Source organism: Lygodium microphyllum, chromosome 30, assembly GCF_053477565.2.
Source record: "Lygodium microphyllum isolate KBCC chromosome 30, Lygodium_microphyllum_v1.1.10, whole genome shotgun sequence".
Lineage (NCBI taxonomy): Eukaryota > Viridiplantae > Streptophyta > Polypodiopsida > Schizaeales > Lygodiaceae > Lygodium > Lygodium microphyllum.
In genome coordinates this window covers 70714056-70738896 of record NC_141164.1, presented here as the reverse complement: position 1 = coordinate 70738896, position 24841 = coordinate 70714056, and the positions used below count along the sequence as shown (strand labels likewise).

Here is a 24841-nt window from a genome sequence, read left to right as displayed (position 1 = left end):
AAGTTTGGGCTTATCCCATTAAGCTGAAATCCGATGTCTTGGCTGTGTTTCAAAGGTGGCTTGCATTGGTTGAGAACTAGTCTGGGTATAGGCTAAAATGCCAAAGGACAGATAATGGGGGTGATTATGTCTCACGTGCTTTTGAGCAGTTATGTGATGAGCGGGGTATTAAGCAGCAGTTGACCGCCCCCTACACCCCCCCAGAATGGTTTGGCTGAGCGGATGAATAGAACCATCCAGGAGCGTGTACACAATATGCTTAGCCATACATGCCTACCATAGAGCTTTTGGGCTGAGGCAGTTAGTAGAGCTATGCATATCATAAGCAAATCACCTTCTAGTGGTTTGGATTTCCAGGTTGCAGAGGAGGTATGGACTGAAAACATCATTCTTATGCGCATCTCTGTGTCATTGGATGTGAGGCATTTTGCCATGTACCTAGAGACAAGAGAAGTAAGCTGGATCCTAAGAGTGTTAAATGCATTTTCCTTAGTTATGGGGATGTAGGTGAGATGTAGGAAAGTCATCCTCAGTCATGTGTAGTCTTCCATGAAGACAAGATGCATAGGCAGCTTGAGAGAGTTGTTGAGATCCGTCGGGTCATCTTTCGGGAGGAGCTAAGAGCTCCCGCACAACTAGTTGGACAGCCTACAGTTGCAGCAGATGCTCATGGTTAGGGTGTTGGACAGGCAGCTAGGCACGCAGCAGAGCCTGCCATGAGATGATCTACTAGAGACAGACGTCCACCTGATAGATTTTAGCCCTTGATGCATTATGTCTTGGTTACAGATGCAGGAGAGCCTTTCACTTATAATGAAGCTATGCGCAGGGGTGACAATCACTCCTGGGAGAGGGCTATGCAGTCTGAGATAGACTCCTTGCATAAGAATGAGACTTGGGATTTGGTTTCCTTGCCTAAGGGCAAGAAGGCTCTGCCATGCAAGTGGGTGTACAAGTTGAAAAGTACCCCTGGACACCCCAAGCCGGCATACAATGCTAGATTGGTAGCAAATGGTTTTAAGCAGGAGCATGGTGTAGACTTTGATGAGACCTTTTCTCTTGTGGTTAAGATGACCACCCTGCGCTTAGTCTTGGCCTTGGTTGCTCAGCTTGACTTGGATTTATACCAGATGGATGTCAAGACGGCTTTCTTACATGGGACTTGCATGATGAGATTTATATGGAGCAGCCTAAGGGCTTTGCAGAACTTGGCAGGAAGCACCTAGTGTGCCAAATTGAAGAAAAGTCTTTATGGCTTGAAACAGGCACCTAGGGAGTGGTATCATAAGTTTGATGCCTTTATGCAGTCACAGGGCTACAACAGGAGTGCTATGGATCCATGTCTTTACACGAAGAAAGCCCGTGATGGTTCTTTACTGATTTTGGTACTCTATGTGGATGATACGCTGATAGCAGGAAAAGCTCATGATGAGCTAGATGCTCTTAAGGCTTAGCTCAAGAAGAGCTTTGAGATAAAAGATCAGGGACATGCCTCTCACATACTTGGTATGCGCATTAGACGCGACAGGCATCAGGGACTTCTCTACTTGTCATAGAGGGAGTACATTCATAAAGTCCTTGAGCGCTTCCGCATGCAGGATGTAAAGCCTATTGGCTGTCCATTGCCTTCTTATGTGAAGGTATCACAGGCTGATTGCCCACAGACAGATGAGCACAGGGCCAAGATGGCCAAGATTCCCTATGCATCTGCAGTGGGCAGTTTTATATATGCCATGATAGCCACTCGTCCAGATATTGCCTTTGCAGTTGGTGTTGTGGCACGCTATATGGCTATACCTGGCAAGAAGCATTGGGATGTCGTGAAGGGTATCATGAGGTACCTGAAGGGCACTACAGATATGTGCATATGCTATGGCAGCCAGGATACAGGAGTTGTGGGATACACTGACTCTGATTATGCAGGACATGCAGATAGTAGGAAGTCCACTTCTGGCTATGTATTCACCTATGCTGGAGGTGCTGTTTCTTGGATGTCCAGGGTGCAGAAATGCACGGCCCTTTCTACTACAGAGACTGAGTATGTTGCAGCCAATGAGGTTTGCAAGGAGGCCATTTGGTTGGGTCATTTGGTTGCTGACCTTGGTATTTGTGCTATCCCTACACTGCATTCGGATTCTATGAGTGCTATTCAATTAGCCAAGAATCCGATCTTCCATGCGAAGACAAAACACATTGAGGTGAGGTATCACTTCATATGTGGGGTCGTTGAGGACAAGTTTGTTGATCTTGTCAAGATCTCGACTGACTAGAATCCTGCAGATCTGCACACGAAAAGCCTCTCTACAAAGCGGTTTGCCTTCCTCAGGAGGTTGATGGGCGTGGGATGAGATGACTTCTTTCCTCATCTTGTTGTACATGTGTACATGTTGTACTATCTTTTTTTCTTTTTATTTTCACTCCTCACTAGGGCAGATTCGCCTTTAAGTGGGAGGTTGTTGGGGGTAAAGGCGCCTCCGCCTAGCCGCCTGTGTATTACTACACTGACAGTCACCGCCATTGCACACTGCAGGTGGCGGGCGCCCGTCATCGTTACTTTATTCTTTATTTTTTTAGTGACAGTTTGAATAAAGGAAGGCCCGGTCACACATTGTGACTGTTGGAGTTTCCATTTCTTGTCTTTCTCTTTCTTGCTCTTGCTCTCCGGCCATAGCTCTTGTGTGCAAGCTTCGATCCTTCTCACCTTTCAAGCTTCTCTCGGTATATCCAAAACTCCAATAAGATTAGTCCTAGGCATCTCTAGTCCTCATAGTCTATGACTCTATTGTGAAGAGGCCCAAAGCCCTTGTAAAAGGGAAAATGGAATCTCCCTTATATCTCATAATATATAGTACATCTACAAGTACAATGCTCCTCAAACTCAACCTCATGGTGGCATAAACGTGTGCATCCTTAGATGTGTGTAATATCATGTCTCGATGTCGAGTTGGTGTGATGATGTCCATATCTATCCAATAGCATTGTGCATCCCATGGGAGAGTTAGACATCCATGTGCACAAGCGTAACAATGAATCCCTCTATTGATACACATAGGACATGACACTGACATTATGTTGTCTTCATACCGAGGGGCTATAGGGGTTGCAATTGTGCATGATTTGTATCAATCTTCACAATATCTACCCTGATAACTTGATTCCACTATGTATGCATGAGATCTAACTATAGGCAATCCAAACTGTGTCAAATTGGTGGGAGTGTATCCATCTCTAATCCATGTGTCATGAGCCATGATTGACTACATCTTTGCATACCAACAATGTGTGCTATTGCAATCTCTGCTTTAGTAATGTCATGAGGCACTGACGGTTTGCTTTATATCATGTGAGCAATCATCTTCATTGGTGGCCTCTCAATAATCTTCCATGTCTTTTTGCAAAGAACTAATCCCCATGTTGGGGATCCTATAGCAAGACTAGTGTAACCAATGTGTCCAAATAGTCTTAATTTAGTATGAGGTTCCTAGAATTGAGCATATGTACCTTTTCCCTCAAGTGCTCCAAGTGTTGTGTAACCTCTATCTGACCTAGCAATAGCTGCATCTCACAATGAAAATGCAAGTTCTATAAATGTGCCTCCAAGATATACATAAGATCTAGCATAATCAACCATATCCCCATCAAGAGTAAAATGATGTCTCATTCAGGTCATCCAAGCTTGTGTAGTATTAAACACCATCACCTTGGTCTTCTAAAGGTTCACTATCAATCCTCTATCCATGCAAAACGCTTGCAATATATCTATGTGTCTTTGCAAGTCCTTGAGGGATTTTGTGATCAATACCACATCATATGTATACGACAAGATGGTATCAATGTGCCAAGCAAGCTCGCAACTAGTCCTTTTAATCTATCCACGTAATATGAGAGCTCATCAACATAAACATCAAAGATAGTAGGTGAAAGTGGGCATCCTTGCTTCACCCCAATTGCAGTATCCATCATATCAGAAAGCCCTCTTGCAACATGCACCCTCCCTATCACTATCTCATACAAGGCATAAATCCCCGGACTCTATATATTCTAGAGTGCCAATATCATGTAGTTGTTGCATGAGCCTAGCTTGAGGCACATTATCGAATGCTTTGCGAAAATTCATACAACAACAATAAATCCTCTTCGCATGTGCCCTACCCTCTACAATAGTTTTGAGGTTCAATGTATAATCGATCAAGGTGAACCCTCTCCTAAAGCATGTGTGCCCTCGTGCTCTATACCCATGTCTATTTTCCCACACGCTAAGTTGATGCTCTAAAATGTAGCCGTAATCTTGGGAAAGTAGTCACCAATCATGATCATCTTGTAATTCTCTAGGACAATAAGGTCCCCACTCTTAAAGAGTAGTATAATGGTATGATCTGTCCAACTTGCCGAAAAGCCCTCGCACATGGCTCAATTGAAAATGTGCATTAACAAGGGAACGAAACTTCACATGCATGTATAAAATGTTTCCCAACAAGGTCATTATGATATTATGTATTTGCATATTGCAATCTACGAATCACATCTATCACCATTCCTATAGTAAAGTATGAATCGCAACATGGACCTTGTGGGGAGGACATAGGGGGACTAGTCTTCTACATCATAAAAGTTATTTGCGTACATGTACCATGCCTTTGGTGCTTGATTATCTCTCTTGAAACATCTCCCATGTTGCAATCTTTCCCCAAAAACAAGTGGTATATCTTTGCCACCAATTTAGCCAAATATGCTTGTTTTTTTCTTCGCACTAGGCATCAATAGATTAACCAAGCCTATATATAATATATTCAGTAGCTATCTCACTTTTTTTCTTTATTTGTGTCTCATGACACTCATCATCAAACCAATAGTTTTGTGGAGTAGTACTTTGTGGTAGGCTGGAGGAAGCCACAATATGAGGAACGACATGTGCCGCTAATGCATGCATAACTTCTCCCAATGTTCTTATGATTTCATCCAAATCACAATATGGGTCTGTAGAAAACAATCCATCATATATTGTAGTTCTATACACATGAGCCATCTGTTATATAGAAACTAGTATCTAGGATATCTAAAAAATGGAATGACAAGTGAGCTCTTAGTGCAACCTCCTATCATTGTAAAACTCAAACATGCATGTTCTACCACTAAACCAATAGGTTTGCTTGGAAGGGTAAAGTCAATGATATCTAGCTGTAAAGCGGGTGACTCCATCAAATAGTCTAATGTACTCAATCGTCCCTTGGGGTTCCGACATGTGAGAAAAGACCTTTGTGAGCACTACTTTTTACTCTTTCATCCCAAATAGCTTGTAAGTAAAAATGCACATGCTTGTCTCGAGACTTCTTTGTCTGCGCCCTCAGACTTCTTCTCTACATGTAGTCTTCTCCTCTTTCCTAGACTTCTCTATCCTAACTAAAAACTAACGTTAAAAAAAAACTAATAACTAACTAATGTTCAAAATTAATGTTTAGAAAAGAAAAAAAAGGGGGGCAATCAAACTGATGGTCATTGAAAAGAAGCCCGCCCCCTAATCATCGTTGTCATCCTCATCCTCATCCTCATCGTCATCATCATCATCATCATCATCATGACTATATATAACTCTCAAGTCCACCTTTACATACTCGAATACGTAGGTATTGTGCCTCAATATCTTTATGTACAACATGTACTTGATCACGGAGCTTCTCTCGAAATAGCATAACTACTCCTCTAGATCCTTGCCTCCCCCTATGGGGATGCGCATGATTGGGGACCAAAAACAAATTCCCAAAGATAACCTTGTACCTCTGGTGATGCCTACCACTACATTGGTGCATCTTAGTATACATGGCAATATCTACATTTTTGAAAGTGTCTCAAAATAACTAGCATTCAGGTTGTGAAGCTCTCTCACTTGTGCATGAGAGAGAGAGAGAGAGAGAGAGTGTGTGTGTGTGTGCGCATTTTAATGAAAAAGAAAGAGTTTTCTTTGTCTGAAAGGTCTCTTCTTTTCGAAGAGTGCACTCTCTTTATTTTTTAAGAGATGAAAAAACATTGGTATAAGTGCATAAAAAATTGTAAGCATTCGGGCTTAAAAAACGAAGTTGGATCGGTAGGATAGGTTATCTCCTTCTTTAGTTTTAGTAGGTTATACATGAGAATGTATGTACATGTACATATGTGTATGCGTGTATATGCAGATGTGCGTACTGATACAGGGAACGATTCCTCCCAATTGCTGCCGATGTCCCAATATTGAATAGAAAGTCACATGGCAAGAGTTCCTGATATAGGTAGGGAGCGGACATTTACGGAAAGGCCTTGAAAGTTGAGATTAGGAGGAGCTAGTGGCATGTCACCTGCAGGTGGCACAGGCGGGTCCAGTCGTCCGAGTCACGCGAGCATGCTTCCCCGAGCAAGGGAACAGGGGCGTTTCCCGCGTCCGTGAGATAGACAGAGAGGGAAGGGCTGCCATTTCTGCTCTTCTTCTTCTTCTTCTTCTTCTACTTCTGGCTTTCCCGGTATGGACGACGACTGGAGCTTCAGCGTGGAGGAGCTCGAGTCCTTAGAGGCCGACGCCAAGAGAAGCCTCGCAGAGAGAAGGGGCTCGTCCTCCCTGGCTTCCTCTGCTTCTTCCCCAGCCAAAGGGCGCACTCTTCCCGCCAGCATCTATTCGTCTCCCTCCAAAATCTCCTCCTCACCCTCCAAAAATTTTCGCAGGACGCTGCCCATCAGGCTCTTCAAAGACAAACCAGGTCGCATCGGCGTGGAGACCCAATACAATCCCGTGAGAAATATTCATCCGACAGAATATTGGCTTTCTTCTTCGTTCCGATTGAATGTGTTTTGAATGACGTATCTGATTATGCATGCATTAATTTTGTTATTCGGTTCTTTCTGCAGATGCTTGTCACTGCATTCAAAACTGTAGCAGGTCACGAATGGGATCAAACAAGAAGGTAAGGAGAATCCAACTTAATTTGATGAAGTGTACGATATCCGACTAAGTAGAATTTAATGAAGTGCATGATATTCAACTAAGTAGAGCTGTTCGAGTGAGAGATGTGCTTTTGTCCGATTGAACAGAGCAGTGAAAAACCTTAGGTTTCATAAATCTTAAAGCTTGTGGTTAAAGCTTTGGATAGTTGGGGATGTAGTACTTTCAAGGCATGTGACCAGCCACTTTTCTACCATAATCGATACCATGTCACCAACAAGAGAACAAAGTTGTCTCCTCTCAAATTGGAAGGGAAAGGCCCTATCCCCGTTAATTTGAAGAAGTAGAGGAGGGTGTACCCTAGCCGATCCTGGGTAGTAAGTATTAGGTATTAAAGCACCGGCCGATTAATCGCCTTGGTCAATATGTCTTCAAATTTATTTAAGGAAGCCACAAACTCTATGCATATGGTACCTAGCTCAACCTGCTCTTTGGTGAAATGAAAATATACTCCATGTTGCATTCAAGGTGTGATAATGGGCTTACTAGCTAGTGCAATCGCACTCTGGTTATCGTAGTAGAGAACAATTGGTGCAGTACATGGGAATTGTGGTGCCATTAGGAAGCTCCTTAAATAGATGGCCTTGTTGGTACCATCAAAGAGAGCCTATACTCAACTTCGGCCATGGAAACCGCCACTATCTCCTACTTATAGTTGGCCCAAGAGATCTGAGCCGTGCTCAAGATAAACATGTAGTTGCTATGGGAACATTGGGTGTTAGGATCTCCTGCGCCCAATCAGAATTAGTATACCTTGGAATCATAAACTAGAACCATAAGTCAGTCCATAAGAATAGATACACCTCAAATATCTCAAAACACGAAGACATCCAATCCAATGTGACATTCTAGGTGCTGTAAAATACTAATTAAGCAAACTAACTGAGTACGCTAAATTTGGTGAAATCAGTCTTCCTTCTCATATAGAATGGTAAAACTTGATTAAGCACTTAATTATAGCAATTAATTAAAGAGCATAAACTAAAATTTATACCTTGCCTTAACAATCTTGGATATCGGACATATTGTTGGCGACAAAATTGGCACCCCTTGTGGTATTTCTTTAACTTGAATTGCTATTGGACCGAGTACAATTTGAGATTCCATATGTTGATCCAAAAGCCCCTTGCTGTACAAACAATCAGAAAGCAAATTGGGCCAATCATCCCTTGCTTTTCACCTAGGACTTGCACAAATGGAACTCCAAAACTCTTAGAAATATCTATTGCATGCTTTGATAAACTAAAATGGCTATCACCTATATCGCTAAGGAGCACAACCATAATTGTCGCTTGTTGTGTTGATTGGTCTCCTCCTGCTTTTGATTGCCCTAGAAGATCCACCAATGGCTGAAAATTAGACTAGCAATTGCTCCTCTCTATCCCATAGGTTGAATACATTGAATGGCTCTCCACCAGTCCCAAAAGCATTTTCTCACTTGCATGGGTATTTTTGTCAAGTGGTAGCTTTCTAATTCCATTTTCCAATAATTTTCAGCCATTAAATTAATTTCTAAAATTAACTAATTCTGAAAATTAATTTAAGCTCTTTTGAGTGTGCCCAAAATTAAATGCGTCCATCCAAAATTGGCTAGGCCATTTGCAACTTGGTGTGGTCCCCAACCTAAATTGTCCCTTAGATTGGTATTAATTAATTAATTAATGTAAAGTTCCTATTGTCACCATTGTCACTTAATGGCTAATTAATTGACCTAGGGTTAAAAGTGACATCAATATTAATGGCTAGTTGGCATAACTTGTCACAACTTTTGCCTTTGACGTCCATTGACTCCTCGGAGTTCTTGGCGATCAATCATGAAATAATTGCCATGTGCATCATATATGCCTTACAACCTTGCACGTTTGATTATTAAATGAATCAAATGTTACTAGCAAGATTAAAACATTTTGCAAATTTTGTCTTTGTGACAGACCTCCCCCTTGAAATCCCTGCACCTCAATTGCACTACATTGTGCCAAAGCAAAAGTGTACTACATTGGAATTTTCATAAGATATTACAATCACAATATTGGCCATTATTGTCTAGCCATGCTATATGCCCCAAAAGCTTATTGAAAATTTCTAGCCAGCATAAATACCAAGTAAAATTAAAAAAAGCGTAAATCTGTCACTAGAAACCATTAGGCGCATCCATAACTCATGTTACTCAACTGTTCTGACTTCATAGTCATAGTAAAGCATGAACTTAGCATAAACCATTTCTGAAATTGTCAATGGTATTTACTAATATGCTATTGTCCATGGAACCAAATGTAAACCATTGAAAACTAAGCATAATCTGATCATAAACTGATATGAAAACTAGTCACAAATTGCTTCAAATGTGAATCTAAGTTGATTATAAAGTGAGTGTAAAAATTGATTAGAAATTGATGCAAAATTGATCCAATAGTGATCATAATCTAATCTCTAATTGATCAAAGTTGAGTTGAAACTACTTAGAAATTGATTCCAATCCGATCACAAATTGATGCAAAACTCATGTCAAATTGATTGTGAATTGATCATAAACTGATGCAAATGTATAGTTTCAATGCTCGGGTGAAACTCATACTCATTTGCATACATCTCACAGTGACTAGTACATACAGTAGTGACCTCATGGCAGACATATTGTTAGCAGAGTACCTTGGATGCATGATGAATATATTCGAGATTTGCTATATACTAGAGCTGTTCATAATTGGAGTGGAAGTGCTACCTCCCTCTTGAGCCTCAAGCACTGCTATGAACCTTGGCTCTACTGAACCTAATTGAGTTTGAACTGAAGTTAGCTCTAATTGAAAGGCATCTAGGTAAAGCTGTAACAATTGAGGATGGTCTTGTGAGAGTGTGCAACGGAAGAAGGAAACTTGAATATAGAGGAAGAGAGAGAGAGACAATATGCAAGAGAAGAAGAAAAGAAACCTGCATTGAACAAGGAACAAAATTTGAATATAGGAGGAGGACTAATCAGTCCCTGCACACAGCCCAGAGCATCATGGAGGGCTTCAGATCAGGCTGATGATGACGGCAGGATCGAAGATGGAGGAAGATGATGGAGTTGAAGTGTGCACTTGTTGGAGGAGGAAAGGTGGTAATATATATGACTGCTAAGTGGGAAATGATTATAAATAGCCAAATATCCCACAAAATGGCCAACTTGAAATCTAGGGCTAAAAATATGGCCCGCTAGCATTTAATGCGGGTAAAAATGCCAGAAATTCTTAGAAAAATCCCGAAAAGGGTGGATAATGTTTGGCAGGTGAGGTAGGTTGAAGAATGCAGAAATTGCTCGGGAAATGTACATAAAATCTCGATTGGAGGAGAAAATGCAATGAAATGCAATAAATTGAGTGCTCTCTAGAATGAGCTACCTTCTCCCTTAAAACAAGTGATAGACAGGTCGGAGCTCCTAAAGTCCTCATTTGACTCAGATTGAGGCTCACAGGCAAGAGATGACAAGGCAAGATAAACATGACTGCGAGCACCCCCCTCTTAGATCGTGGATTTGGCGGAAGGCTAAGGAAGAAACGAATCCTAGGGTGGCAAGAGGAATGCCAATGTTGATGAAGTCCGATGATGAAGACTTCCAATGAAGAAGCTCCTCATGATCTTGGAAGCCCCCTTTGAAACACTAGGGGCCAGAAAATCCACAGCCGCATCATCGAGATTGTCCCCTTGAAAGGGATGGGGGGGTATGAGAGAACCATCGGAGGAGAGGGTGGGGGTGTAAATTAAAATACCCTAACATAGAAACATAAACAGAAACCGTATGACAAAGCATAGACTGATAAAAAGAACACAGTTAGGGTTAGGGTTAGAGTAACTCAGAGACAATGAACACAATGAATAAATGAAATGATATGACTACTAATAATACGATGCTCATGCAGCAAACACACTATGCAGTGAATGAATATTGAACCTCGAACTCTTGTATCTCTAGGATCAAGGCAGGGGTAATGAGCTCGAGAGTGTGTCGACCGAACGGATCCCGAATTGTAGCAAGGCAGCCTTCGGATGTCGAATACCAATAAAGGCAGGAGTGAGAAGCTGGATCTGATGCAGACAGCAGTGAGGAGAGAGAAAGACTAAAAACGGAGCCTCTAGGAGAGAGAGAGACTAAAAACGCAGGCAAGACAGCCTGCAGGAGAGAGAGACCTAAAATAGAGCATGTAGGAGAGACTGAAAATGCAGGCAGGACAGCGTGTAGGAGAGAGAAACAGAGCCTGCAGGGGAGAGAAAGACAGAAAACGCAGGCAGGACAGCCTGCAGGAGAAAGACTAAAAACGGAGCTTGTAGGAGAGAGAAAGACTGAAAATGCAAGCAAGACAGCCTGCAGGAGAGAGAAAGACTGCAGAGACTGCAGACAAGAGAGAGAAAACTGTCAGGGCGGCAGCTAGAGCTTGCAAACGCAACAGTTTGTTGGTGTGGCAGGCTATACGATAGCAGTGCAGATGAACAATAGTCAGTCGCCAGGCAGAAACAACTGCAATCAGCGTGTGGAGGGCTGGAAACAGGTGCCAGACTGTAGGGAACAGTGACGGACAGCAAGGGCTGAGACGTCCTCTGTGACCGGGGTGTGGGCAGCAAGCTGGTAACACCTGAAACCTGCAAAAACGAGATTGTGAAAGAGTGGAGGGCTGGCTGTCAATTTATGGAAAATTAGGGTTCTAGATCCTCTCTGTTAGCGAGATCAGGTCCTGGTCGGGGCAGCCAATCGGGCAGCTAGTCGGACTGCCCAGTCGGACTGCCATGTGGCAGTCCAACCTGATTCAGGACAGTCGGCTGCATTTAATGCAGCCGACCTGCATGTATTGGGCGCCTGTTTTTTGGCTATTTATAGCCAATTTTTCCAGCAGTCTACTCCACTTCTGTACGTAGGTTCCAGGTTGGAGATACGTGCAGATTCCGTCTCTGTTCGCAGATTTCAGACAGGAGATCGTGCAGACTGCAGCGGACTTCGAGGTGAACAGCAGGTTGCATTGTCGAGGTAGAGACACACAGTCCAGCGCACTACGCCCGTGTATATATCTGCATATCTTTGTATACATCACACTTTATACAGCAGATCTTCATCTTCCACTGTCTCTCTCTATCCTCTCTCTGTGTTCTCTCTCTTTCAGTCTTGCGCTTCCGCACCGCTGCACTCTGACATGGTATCAAAGCAGTGTAGAAGGGCTGACTGAGTGAAGAACCAACCTGAAGAGGAGTTTCCATCGCGACACAAGTCTACGTTTCCAGCGTTTCAGGGCGAGCGGAAGGGCTGCGCCTTGGAACAAGGCTGAAGCGAGCGTGGGCGCGCGGGAAAGGAGTCCAGTTGGTGGATTTGCTGCTGTTGCTGTTGTTTGAAGAGGAGGAAGGCTGAGTTTTCAGTCTTCAAGTGCAGGTTTTGCTTTTTCATCGCCTTCGGCGGGTGAAGAAGGTTCGGGACGCGGGAGAAAGAGCCCTAGCAGGCTGCGTTTTCACAGTCAGAGGGGGTTGCTTTTGCGTTTGTAAAGACATTACAGGTGAAGATGTCTACAGAGATTGACTTGGAGTTCCAGACGATTATGGACCGGAAGGTGCCTGTCTTACCGGCTCTTCCCGCAGATCAAAAACTCGATGGTGACAATTACCGCATCTGGCGCGTGATGATGTTGGTCATCCTTGAGTCCTACGATTTGGCGGAGCTTGTACAGGAGATCGACCGGCCCTCGGTGAGAGATGAGTCCAAACTCTCTTCCGATGCTCGTGCGGAGTTGGCTAAGGCACAGTCTCACTGGGACAAACTGAATGCCAGGATTCGTTCCTTTCTTTTTCTGTCTTGTACTATAGTCGTGATAGCTTACATCGAGCACTTGACGGTGGCTCGGGAGATATGGCTGGAGCTTGATCAGATGTATAACCGGATGACCCTTATGAAGCGGGTTTCTTTGGAGATGCAGATGCGGACCTTGTCCGTAAACAAGTCTTCTTCGTTGCGGGAGTACATCAACAAGCTTAGACAACTTCAGATGCAGGTTCAGAATGCAGGGAAGCCGATTTCCTCCTAAGACATGGCGATCACACTTTTGTCCCAGTTGCCACCATGATTCGGTGCTTTCTACTGTGCCCTTATTGCTTCAGGGCGTGAGTTCACTCTTTGGTGGGAAGAGCTGGTTTCTATGGTCGTGGACCAAGAGGAACAATTGAAGGGACCGCATGCTTCCAAGTCGGAAGCCTTGACAGGTCAGGCCTCTCAGAAGAAGGGGAAGGACCAAAAGAAGAAGAAGGAGGACAACAAGTCAAAGAAGGATAAGGACAAAGAATCCACATGCCATATTTGTGGAAAGACTGGCCATTAGAAGAAGGATTGCCCTGACAAAGACAAGAAGGACACCAACAAGAAGGACACGAAGGATTCTGGAGCGGTGGCTGCACCCTCATCAGCTGTGTTTCTTCATCTAGCTGTCATTGAGGACTCTACACCGGATGCTTCTGATGTTGCGATGACAGCTCCCTAGGCTCGAGAGTGGATCGTTGACAGTGGTGCCTCCCGACACATGACTCCTTCATCAGTTGGTGTTGCCCAGTTGCGACCTTCGCGTGGGCAGATTCTCATTGGAGATAGCTCTTCGGTGTCTATTGCAGGACGGGGTGAGATGCAGCTTATTCCAGATGGACGTGGTGGTACCCATACCTCAGAGGTCTTGCATGTGCCAGATTTAGGGTATCATCTACTTTCGGTTCATAAGATTTGTTCCCTTGGACTTTTGGTGGAGTTTGACAGTGATTCGGTGCGAGTCCTTGATCGTGGGTCGACGAAGGTTCTCTCATCAGGATATGAGGAGAACGGCATCTACAAATTGACGTCTTCTACCGCCCTCCCTACTCTTCTTCTTACCTCTCAGACACAGTCAGAGCTATGGCATGCTCGGTTTGGTCACCTCAACTATGATTATCTTCGGAGGGTGTCACATGGACAGCTTGTTCGAGGGTTGCCGGACATAGTGGTGAGCCAGCAGCCATGCGTCTCCTGCATTCGTGGGAAACAACATAGGGATGCGATTCCCAACAAAGCTTCGCGGCGGTCTACTTTACCGATGGAGCTTGTATCTACGGATCTTTGTGGCGCTATGCGGAACGAGTCCTTGAGAGGAAGCTTGTACTTCATGTTGATCGTAGATGACTATATCAGGATGACATGGGCCTATTTCTTGGCGTTGAAGTCAGAGGCCTTCTCCCACTTCAAGGATTGGCTTCTCTTTGAGGAGAACCGATCGGGCCGGAGATTGAAGACCTTGCGATCCGACAAGGGTGGTGAATTTGTTTCTAATGTGTTTGCTCGTTTTTGTGCAGATAAAGGTATTCACCAGGAGTTTGCTAATACCAACACTCCTCAAGAAAATGGCATTCTTGAACGGAAGAACCGAAGTGTGATCGAGATGGCATGCACCATGATGGAGCACCGACAGACACCTCAGTTGCTGTGGGCCGAGGCTGTGGCTACTGCAGTTCACATCCTTAACCGATCCCCCACTTCGGCCGTTGATGGGATGACACCTTTTGAGGCTTACTTTGGGACTAAGCCCGATGTTTCTTATTTCAGGGTTTTTGGGTGTGATGCCTATGTTTACATTCCCAAGGCTCATCGTGATAAATTTGAAGCAGCTTCCCGAAGACAGGTGTTTGTTGGCTACAGCTCTCAGTCCCAAGGCTATCGTTTGTATAATCCCGTCAAGCGGGATGTGTACACCAGTTGAGATGTGCGGTTTGTGGAGGTTCCGGCCATAGCAGCGGGTGAGGAGCATCCCGTTCTTGGAGATCCAGGGGAGAGTTGGGCTCCCGAGACAGTTCCTTTGGAGCCCACGCCTTTTGATTCCGATTCTGTTTTTGATACAGAGTCTACGGCCTCCTCCTCATTGGGCCCGTGACACTCCGTGATTCAGGGATCGAGGGGGTCCCTGAGGAGTGGGGACCGTAGGATGGTCCGCAGCGGTCACGGAGGCACCAGGCACATTCTACGGAGCTTGTTTGCTCTAACTATTGTTTGATGACCCGTGTTATGTAGGATCGAGAGCCCACCTCCGTGAAGGAGGCTTTACAGTCCGCACCATGGAAGAAAGCTATGGAAGTCGAGTTGGAGGCTATTGAGAGGAATGGCACTTGGTCACTCGTGCCTCAGCCCCCGAATAAGAAGGTGATTGGCGTCAAATGGGTCTTCAAGACCAAGTACCTTAGTGATGGTTCTTTGGACAAGCACAAGGCTCGCCTTGTTGCTAAAGGTTTTGCACAACGCCCAGGGATTGATTGTCATGACACTTTTGCCCCCACTGCTCGTATGGCGACTATTCGAGCTGTTCTTGCCTTGGCTGGTCATAGGAGATGGCTTGTCTATTAGTTGGATGTGAAGTTGGCCTTCCTCAATGGTGATTTGAAGGAGGAGATCTATGTAGAGCAGCCTCCTGGCTTTGGATCTTCAGATGGGAAAGTCTACAGGTTGAAGAAGGCCTTGTATGGCCTCAAGCAGGCTCCGCGTACATGGAACGAGAAGATTGATTTGTTTCTACAGTCACAGTTGGGATATCGGCGTTCCAAGGCCGATCCGCAGCTTTATGTACACACTTCCGAGGCTGGTTGTGTGCTTTTTGTGTTGTATGTTGATGATTTGATTGTCACAGGTGATCATGCACAGAAGATCAAAGAGACGAAGGCAGCTTTACATCAGACGTTCGAGATGACGGACTTGGGTCTACTCCATTTCTTTTTGGGCCATGAGATTTATCAGTCTCAGAGGGGGATTTTCATCTCTCAACAGAGATATGTACAGGAGCTCTTGGTTTCTTTTGCGATGGAGGATTGTCAGACCATTTCTACTCCTATGGATCCGAACTGGAAGGCCACTTCCCATTCAGCTTCTCCCATGGCGGATGCTTCCCGCTATCGTTAGTTGATTGGATCATTGATTTGGCTCCTCAACACTCGTGTTGATCTTTGTTTTGCTGTTGGGCTCTTGGCGGGGTTCATGAGTGAACCTCAGACGGTGCATTGGCAGGCTGCCCAGCGGATACTTCGGTATTTGAGGGGGACATCTGATTTAGGGATTCATTATCCAGCAGGCACAGGTGGTACAGATCTTGTACTTGCAGGTTGGAGCGACTTGGATTGGGCTGGTGATGTGGACCACAGGCGGTCTACAACAGGTTATTGTTTTACCTTGGGTGTAGGTGTTATCTCATGGAGTAGCAAGAAGCAGCCCACGGTAGCCCTTTCGTCTACTGAGGCGGAGTATCGGGCCGCGTCTTCCACCACATGTGAGGCTGTGTGGCTTTGGAGATTGTTGGAGGAGCTTGGCTGCCCCTAGACTCGTCCTACTTTGCTGCAATGCGACAATGAGAGTTGCATTGCCTTGGCACGGAATCTTGTTTTCCATGCGCGGACGAAGCACATAGAAATCCAGTACCACTTCATCCGAGAGAAGCTTCTGGATGAGACCATCACTGTGGAGTACTGCAAGACGGAGGACAATCTTGCAGATTTGTTTACAAAGGCTCTTCCCCAGGCTCTACTTCGGAGACATGCCAGATCCCTCAGGCTTCTGCCCCGCCCAGGCTCTGAGAGGGGGTGTTAGCGAGATCAGGTCTTGGTTGGGCAGCATGTCAGGCAGCCAGTCGGACTGCCCAGTCGGACTGCCATGTGGCCGACCTGATTCAGGACAGTCGGCTGCTACGTGGCCGACTTGCATGTATTGGGCGCCTGTTTTTTGGGTATTTATAGCCGATTTTTCCAGCAGTCTACTCCACTTCTGTATGCAGGTTCCAGGTTGGAGATACGTGCAGATTCCGTCTCTGTTCGCAGATTTCAGACAAGACATCGTGCAGACTGTAGCGGACTTCGAGATGAACAGCAGGTTGCATCGTCGAGGTGGAGACACGCAGTCCAGCACACTGCGCCCGTGTATATATCTGCATATCTTTGTATATAGCACACTTTATATAGCAGATCTTCATCTTCCATTGTCTCTTTCTCTCTCCTCTCTCTACGTTCTCTCTCTTTCAGTCTTACGCTTCCGCACCGTTGCACTCTGACACTCTCCCACTTTACTTTCTCGATCCGCTCCCCGTTTTAGGGTTTTGGCTAAAATATGCCTAAAATAAGCATGTTTTGGGGTTGTTTAAGTGGCAAAGTGCATTTCTTAGCACAACATCCCCTCTAAGGCTCAAAATAGGGTGAGAAAAGTAGGCCAGGCTAAATTTTGATTTACCCCAAGGCGTCCCACCCCAAAGCAGCCAGAGCATCAGACAAAAGGTGCACGTCAGTTGCCCAGTGGCTTACCAAGACTATAGAGGCGATGTATATCTTACCAAGGGAGCCCAAGTGATCACCCCAGAGAGCTTAGGGCATCGGACCAAGGGTGCTCGTCGGCTGCCCAAGGGCCTACCAAGGCCTTCAAAGGCGGATGGAATCAACAATGGACTTGTTTGTTTTGTTTTGTTTTTGTTTTTTTTTTTTGAAAAGTATTTTGAAAATACATAAGTAGTATAGGGGCAGTGGCCGATTAAGTGACAGATAGGAAAAGATAAATAGAGTTTTAAACCCAAGTTATTCACAAAAGCCAATCCCTCGCAGTAACGAGGATAAGTGCCTAAGGATGATAAAAGTGAGTGTATGTGCCAATCATGTGTTGAATATGTGAGAGGCGAAAAAAAAGGTGGGCTTAGCAAGACAAGCAAAGCAAGCAAGCAAGCAAGGTTAGGGAAACTACCTTTAGGAGAATTGCCATGTGTTATGCTACGAATATGGTGGATCCTAGAGTCGACCACTCCAAAAGACGGAAAAGGGATAAATGTGCACAGATGCATGTTGACATGAACAGAATGCCAATGCATAGGGTAATGCAAAGGGAGATGCAAGATGTCATGCTCATGCAATATGCGATGCAACATGCGATGCAACAGTGCCACTGGGACAGTGCCCTTGCAGGGGAAGTGCTCACTTGTCCAAGTGCCCTTTTACAATCAGGTCATCCTGATAGTGCGGACGAAGTTACCAATGCCCATAATACAATACAAAAGAATAAGTGAATGTAATGTCTAAAAAACTGTAAGCATCATCACTATCACGATCAAGAGTAGGAGCCGCCCCCTCTCAAACTGGAAGGGAAATCAAGAGGGAAGCACCCTCTCCCCGTCAAGTTGAAGTAGGGGAGGGTGTACCCAAGCCGATCCTGGGTAGCAGGTATTGAACCGGCCGGTTGATCGCTTTGGTCAAGATATCTGCAAAATTATCTGATGAAGGCATAAACTCTAGGCGAATAGTGCCTAGCTCAACTTGCTCTCTGGAAAAGTGGAAGTGGACTCCCACATGCCATGTCCGTGGTGTGATGATCAGATTGCCCGCAAGGGCAATGGCACTCTGGTTGTCCAGTAGACAACTGTGGGAGAGTCACATGGAAAATGAAGCGCCGCTAGTAAACTCCTCAGATAGATGGCCTCGTTGGTGCCATCGAAAAGAGCCCGGTACTCGGCCTCGGCCATGGAAGCCGCCACCGTCTCTTGCTTAGGGCTGGACGAAGAAATGGGAGCGGTGCCCAAGGTAAAGAGGTAGCTGCCATGGGAACGCCGGGTGTCAGAATCTCCTGCCCTATCGGAATTAGTGTACCCCTGCAAACATAAACCAAAACCATATGTCAAGCCATAAGAAAAAGTACACCGCAAATAACGCAACACGAAGACATGCAATCCAATGTGACATCCTAGATGCCGTGAAATACTGACTGAGTATGCTAACTGAGTAAGCTAAATTTGGCCTAGTGTGAATTAACCAAAGAAGTTTTCCTACAACAGAACGATAGGTGTGTGCATCGAAGGGCTGTCCTAGGGTATCCCTCTCGTCAAAAACAACATCTTGCCTAACGATCACCTTGTTTGTCTGAGGATCGAACAAACGATAGGCTTTCGCTTTAGAGGAATATCCCACAAAAATAAGGAGATCAGCTTGGGGAGTACGCTTACCTATCTTGTCATCAGGTGTGTGTGTGTACGCACGACACCTGAAGACTCTGAAATGGAAAATAACAGGCCGAGAGCCAAAAAATGCCTCATACGGGGTCTTCTGAGAAAGAGCCGCAGTCGGGCACCGGTTGAGGATGTATACTGAAGTGTTAACATCCTCGACCCAAAGGCGCTCAGGAAGCTTTGTTGCGAACAGTATAGAGCGTGCCATTTCCATGACTGTGCGGTTCCTACACTCTATGACTCCATTTTGAGAGGGGGAGTTGGTAGAGGTGAGCTGGCGAGAAATGCCATGCTTCTGTGGAAACTCGGAAAACTCGTGGGAGATAATCTCACCACCGCTATCACTCCTCATGTACCCAACATGACGACCAGTCTGGTTATGAACCAGCAGCACCCAAGCAGAAAAATATGTGAAAGCATTTGACTTATACTTGAGGAAGTACACCCACATGTATCGAGAATGATCATCCACTATTAAAAAGAAGTACAGTGCGCTGTTCAAAGGAGTTGTGGATTTTGGTCCACAAAGATTAACGTGAATCAATCTAAGAGGCTTCTCGGCTCTATGTGTACACTGCTGAAAAAATGGGGTGCGGTGTTGCTTCCCGAGCTGACAGGCTTTACAGACATCTCGAGCTAGCTTCAAGCGTGGAAGGCCCTCAACCAGCTCACGGCGTGACAACTCATAAAGTGAGTCATAACCAAGATGCCCTAAGCGAAAATGCCAAAGACGCTCATTGTGCGTAGGCTCCCGAGATATGGCTAAGGCTTGGAAGCTATGGAATACGGAGCCTTCGGCAGTCGGCTCGGTCAGAAAGTGTGTCATGTGGTATAGGTCATCAGACAGTGCCTCACTGCGAGCAATCACTAAACCAGTCAGAGAGTCAAGGACCTCGACTGTGGTCGCTGTAAAGAAAACTGCTCGCCCCAACCGGCAAAGCTGCTGAATAGATAACAAGTTCACCCCAAGCTGAGGGACATGATATACATTGTCCAGCGAAGCCAGATCCGGACCCTTGTCAGTGGCAAAAACTGATGCAACCTTGAGCCTGAATCTTGATCGAGGAGTTGTTTCCTACACGGACCCACCCAGCTGCAAGGGCTCGGGTACGGAAAATGTCCTCTATAGGAGTCATGTGATGTGTAGCTCCACTGTCCACAATCCAAATTGGAGTTGAAGTGCTCGGCTATGACGAGTGGGCCTCTGCAGTAACCTCGTCGGGAGGCAACTCACAGATGTGGACGAGACTCGCATCTGATGTCTCCATGGAGACGATATGGGCCTCTGCAGACCAGTCAGACAAGCCCTCTGGAGTTGAAAACGTTGTCGACTGAGATGACTGTTCGGTGGCAGTGTGAGTCTGACCTTTAAACTGCCCCTTGCCATCACCCTGCCTCCGCTGCTGGGGGTTGCTCGACTGAGGGGCGAGGGTCTGAGACTTAGGTTTTGGTGCTGCGCCTCGTGCCTTTGACCGACATTCGTCGTCAAAATGGCCAGCCTTTTGACAATGTTGACAATACCTATTCTTTTTAGGTACATTCTGCTACCGAGGTTTGAGTTGTGACTGGGAGTTTCCTTGAGAATCCCCATATTGATTTAGCTTTTGAGTTTGATTTTGATTTTGATTTTGAGTGGAGGTTTGGTTTGGTTTGCCCTTCCCTTGTTGCCATTTTTGAGAATGAGTAAGAAGAGCCCCCTCTGAAGAGAAATTCATATGAAACTGATCGAATAACCGTACGTAACGCAACAACTGATACTCAAATTCATAGAATGTAGACATGGTAGGCTTTGAAACTATTCATTCTACAAAATTGAAGTATTTCTTGGGGAGTTTATTTAGGAACAATGTGACCTGATCGTCAGAGGACTTGGGAGTCCCCGTAGTGGAGAATTCAGCGAGGAGACGCTGATACTCAGTCAACTTGACTTTCAAGTCATCCCGGTCAGTGATTTTGAAAAGGTGAAGCTCGTGATAAAGATTAATACAACAGGTCCTATCTTGAGCCGCATAGCGGTTAGTCAAGTGTGCCCATCGCTTTGACTCTAAGTCAAAATGCTGAAGCTGAGAATGAAACTCTGGCGATAAGCCCTGCATCAGCTCGACAATAGCGGAGGCATTCCTAGCCTTCCATGAGCGGACGACCTCATATGGAACAAATGCAGGGTCGGGTTGGGGTTCCAACCCCTGTACTAGATCCCATAGGTTCTGTGAATCAAGGACATGTCTCATAAAATTCGACCAAGTAGTAAAATTTGACCCGTTAAAACGAGTCTTGTCGTTAAATGCATTCTTGGCAGAAGATGAGCTAGAACCATGAGGTGTCGGGCGGGTGGAGTAAGATGATGGTGGGAAAGATGGTGGAGGTGAGTGTGTCTAATAATAGTAAGAAGGAGGGGAAAGAGGTGGGTAGGCAGAAGTAGGGTGTGAGTGTCCAATGAGTGCCAATTGATGCGGAGGCATTGGAACATGAATGTTTCCATAAGGTGCCGGTGTAGGTGGAGGCACTGGGACACAATAGCCTTGTCCAAAGTAAGGCTAGGACACAACATTATGACCAGAAGGTCCACTAGGCAATGCCATGGAGGCAAACTGTGGAGGCAACTGATCCACACTCGGGAGAGACTGTGGGATACCCAGGCTGCAATGATTCCAAAAGTGTGTACGAGGTAGGTGGAACACCACCCGGTTGAGGGAAGGATGAGGTCCTAAAGGATGTGCCTATGTTTCCATAACCCCGTGGTGTGATGTGCGGTGCGATATGAGGTGTCTAAAATGAAAATGTAAATGGCGTAAATGGAAGTGGTGAAGCAGCGGAAGAATGTGATGGGTTTTGAAAGTGAGGTGTATGAGGTGCAGGTTTTAAAAAAAATAAATCATTTAAAGACTGAAAATAAAACTGTGAAGATGATGATACACAATGTAATGAAGTGAAAGGAATATCAAATTCATTTTGATTATGTGAAGTAGATGGAAAAGAAGGAAGGACAGAAGAAGAGTTACCTGGCTTTTTCTTATAATCCCCGCGACGTGTGTTAACATACAAGAATTGGTCCTCTAGAGGACCTTTTCTGTAGTCAACAGACTGAACTTTTTCTTCCACATGATCTCTACCAGTATATTGCAAAATAGAAGAGGTAAAAGAAGAAGGCACAAAAGACGAATCAAAAGTACCTTGCACTGGAGAGGACAGAAGAGTCTGAAAAAATGGAACATACTTTGGATCTTGCTCTCCAAGAGGGGGGCCCATCCCTGATGGAGGTCTCGACGGCCCTGCAACATCATGAGACTTACGTGCAACATCTGAAGAGTGAAATCCATGCATACCTTCATTTAGAAGCTTTTCTTGAAGGGTGATTCTTCGGTCGAGCTCCTTGATCTTCTTTTGTCGATAGGCTATGATCAGTTTATATTCGTCAGAGGTAAGCTTGCCTATCTTTTCTTCCATGTACTCGGATGTTTCTCCCACCATGTCAAAACTTTGTGGAGCAAGTTGATTGGCCCACTCTTGCTCGGTTCTCGGCATAGGCTGATCTGGAGACTGAATCGGTGTTGATGTGTTCGAAGTCACTTGAACCTACTATTGTTCTTGCTTCTTGCGAAGAGCTTTCAGATTAAAGGTCTAGGTTTCTTAGAGAGTACCAGGCTGTGATACCATGTAAAGAAAAATACCCTAACACAGAAACATAAACAGAAATCGTATGATAAAGCACAGACTGATAAAAAGAACATAGTTAGGGTTAGGGTTAGAGTAACTCAAAGACAATGAACACAGTGAATAAATGAAATGATATGACTACTAATAATACGATGCTCATGCAGCAAACACACTATGCAGTGAATGAATACCGAACCTCGAACTCTTGTATCTCTAGGATCAGGGCAGGGATAATGAGCTAGAGAGTGTGTCGTACTCCGAACGGATCCCGAATCGCAGCAAGGCAGCCTCCGGATGTCGAACACCAGCAAACGCAGCAGTGAAAAGCTGGATCTGATGCGGACAACAGCGAGGAGAGAGAAAGACTAAAAACGGAGTTTGTAAGAGAGAGAAAGACTAAAAACGCAGGCAAGACATTTTGCAGGAGAGAGAAAGACTAAAAACGGAGCCTGTAAGAGAGAAAGACTGAAAACGCAGGCAGGACAGCCTGCACGAGATAGAAACGGAGCTTGCAGGAGAGAGAAATATTGAAAACGCAGGCAGGACAGCTTGTAGGAGAGAGAAAGATTGCAACGACTGCAGACAGGAGAGAGAAAACTATTAGGGTGGCAGTTGGAACCTGTAAACGCAATAGTTTGTTGGCGTGGCAGGCTGTACGACAGCAGTGCAGGTGAAAAGCAGTCAGTCGCTAGGCAGAAACAGCAGCAATCAGCGTGTAGAGGGCCGGAATCAGGCCCAGACTGTAGGGAACAGTGATGGACAACAAGGGCTGAGATGTCCTCCGTGACTGGGGTGTGGGCAGCAAGCTGGTAACACTTGAAACTTGCAAAAACGAGATTGTGAAAGAGTGGAGGGCTGGCTTCCAATTTATAGAAAATTAGGGTTCTAGATCCTCTCCCACTTAACTTTCTTAATCTGCTCCCCGTTTTAGGGTTTTGGCTAAAATAAGCCTAAAATAAGCATGTTTTGGGGTTGTTTAAGTGGCTAAGTGCATTTCTTAGCACAACAGGGGGATTGGAAGAAACGTGTGGAAAAGATGGTGAGTGGGAACGAGTGTATCAATTGACAACTACCTCGGAGGACCTTGCATAAGAGAAGGGGAATGGAGCCTGTAAAGCCCACTCTCTGTTAGCTTGTTGCAATAATAGTACTTGTAGAATTTTGGAAAAATTCAATAAATTTTGGTAAGAATCGGCATCAAGTTGCTATAATTTGTATTGTTAAGGATACGCATTACGAGGCAAGTGTGGCATAGCAATACATTACCGTTATTTTTTGGTTGAGTGCTAATTTGGGTCAAATTGGGAACACTGTGGCATTTATGTGATAGTTTGGTATTTGTTGCATAATCCTAACGGGATTTTTGGTACTCTGAAGTACAATCTATACTTTAGCAAAGAAGTATTTGGTGATTTTTATTCATTACTGATAGCATGGCACATCTGGGGACTATTGATCAGAGCAATATCCTTGGTGTTCTTACTCAGGAAAACAAACTTGATGGATTAAACTACCTGTTGTGGAGTTTTATCTTTTGCAACGTTCTTGTAACGAAGGACTTGTGGGACTATGCTATAGGTGATTTGTAGTGACTAGGAGGTCTTGCACCTCAAACACCTCAGTGTAATGCTAGACGATAGGTTGTTGGTGCTGCTATCCCTCCTCCCCCTCCTACCGAGGATCGGAGGAGATGGGACTCAAAAGATGCAGTGATACTTTCTTTGATTGCCTTGTCAGTGAAAAGGTTCGTTCATTTCACACATACGGTCTTGTATGACCTCAAAATCAGCATGAGATGTACTTGAGCGTATGTTTGTAGTATGTGATGAGGCCAAAATATCTTATCTCCGTAGAGAGTTAGCCAATGTGAACATGGATGAGGGTGATAGCATGACAAATCACCTTACTCACATATAGGATTTGCGTGAGCAATTGCTCAATGTGGATGAAATCATTCAGGACGTTGAATTGGTAAACATCGCAGTGAACCCTCTTCTAGAGTTGTATTTTGGTTTCCACATCTCTTTGATGTTGTCTTTGAGGGGGGTTAGCAGCCCCTTACATTTGTGGAGTTGAAAGGCCTCTTGTTGCAAGAGAAATAGACTCAGAAGAATGTTACATTGCATTTAGGAGATGTGGCTATGTTTTCCAAGTTCAAAGGCAAAGGAAGAGTCCAGCAAAATGCAAAAAATCAGCAAAAGGGTGATGCTGAACAGCCATCAAATAAGGTTGTCTA

General features: G+C 45.0%; 1 protein-coding gene across 2 annotated transcripts in view; it reads left to right on the top strand.

The window, feature by feature from the left end:
• The first annotated feature begins 6219 nt into the window (after positions 1 to 6219).
• Positions 6220 to 24841, top strand: part of CHR18 (chromatin remodeling factor18) — a 105936-nt gene continuing 87314 nt past the window's right edge. Inside the window, exons 1-2 of one of the 2 annotated variants that reach the window (XM_087673468.1) lie at positions 6220 to 6757; positions 6874 to 6929. In XM_087673468.1, coding sequence (XP_087529594.1) covers positions 6494 to 6757; positions 6874 to 6929 — 320 coding nt within the window. In that variant the 5' untranslated portion in view covers positions 6220 to 6493. The remainder of the gene's footprint in view (positions 6758 to 6873; positions 6930 to 24841) is intronic. The other variant, XM_087673469.1, reaches the window with a different exon arrangement.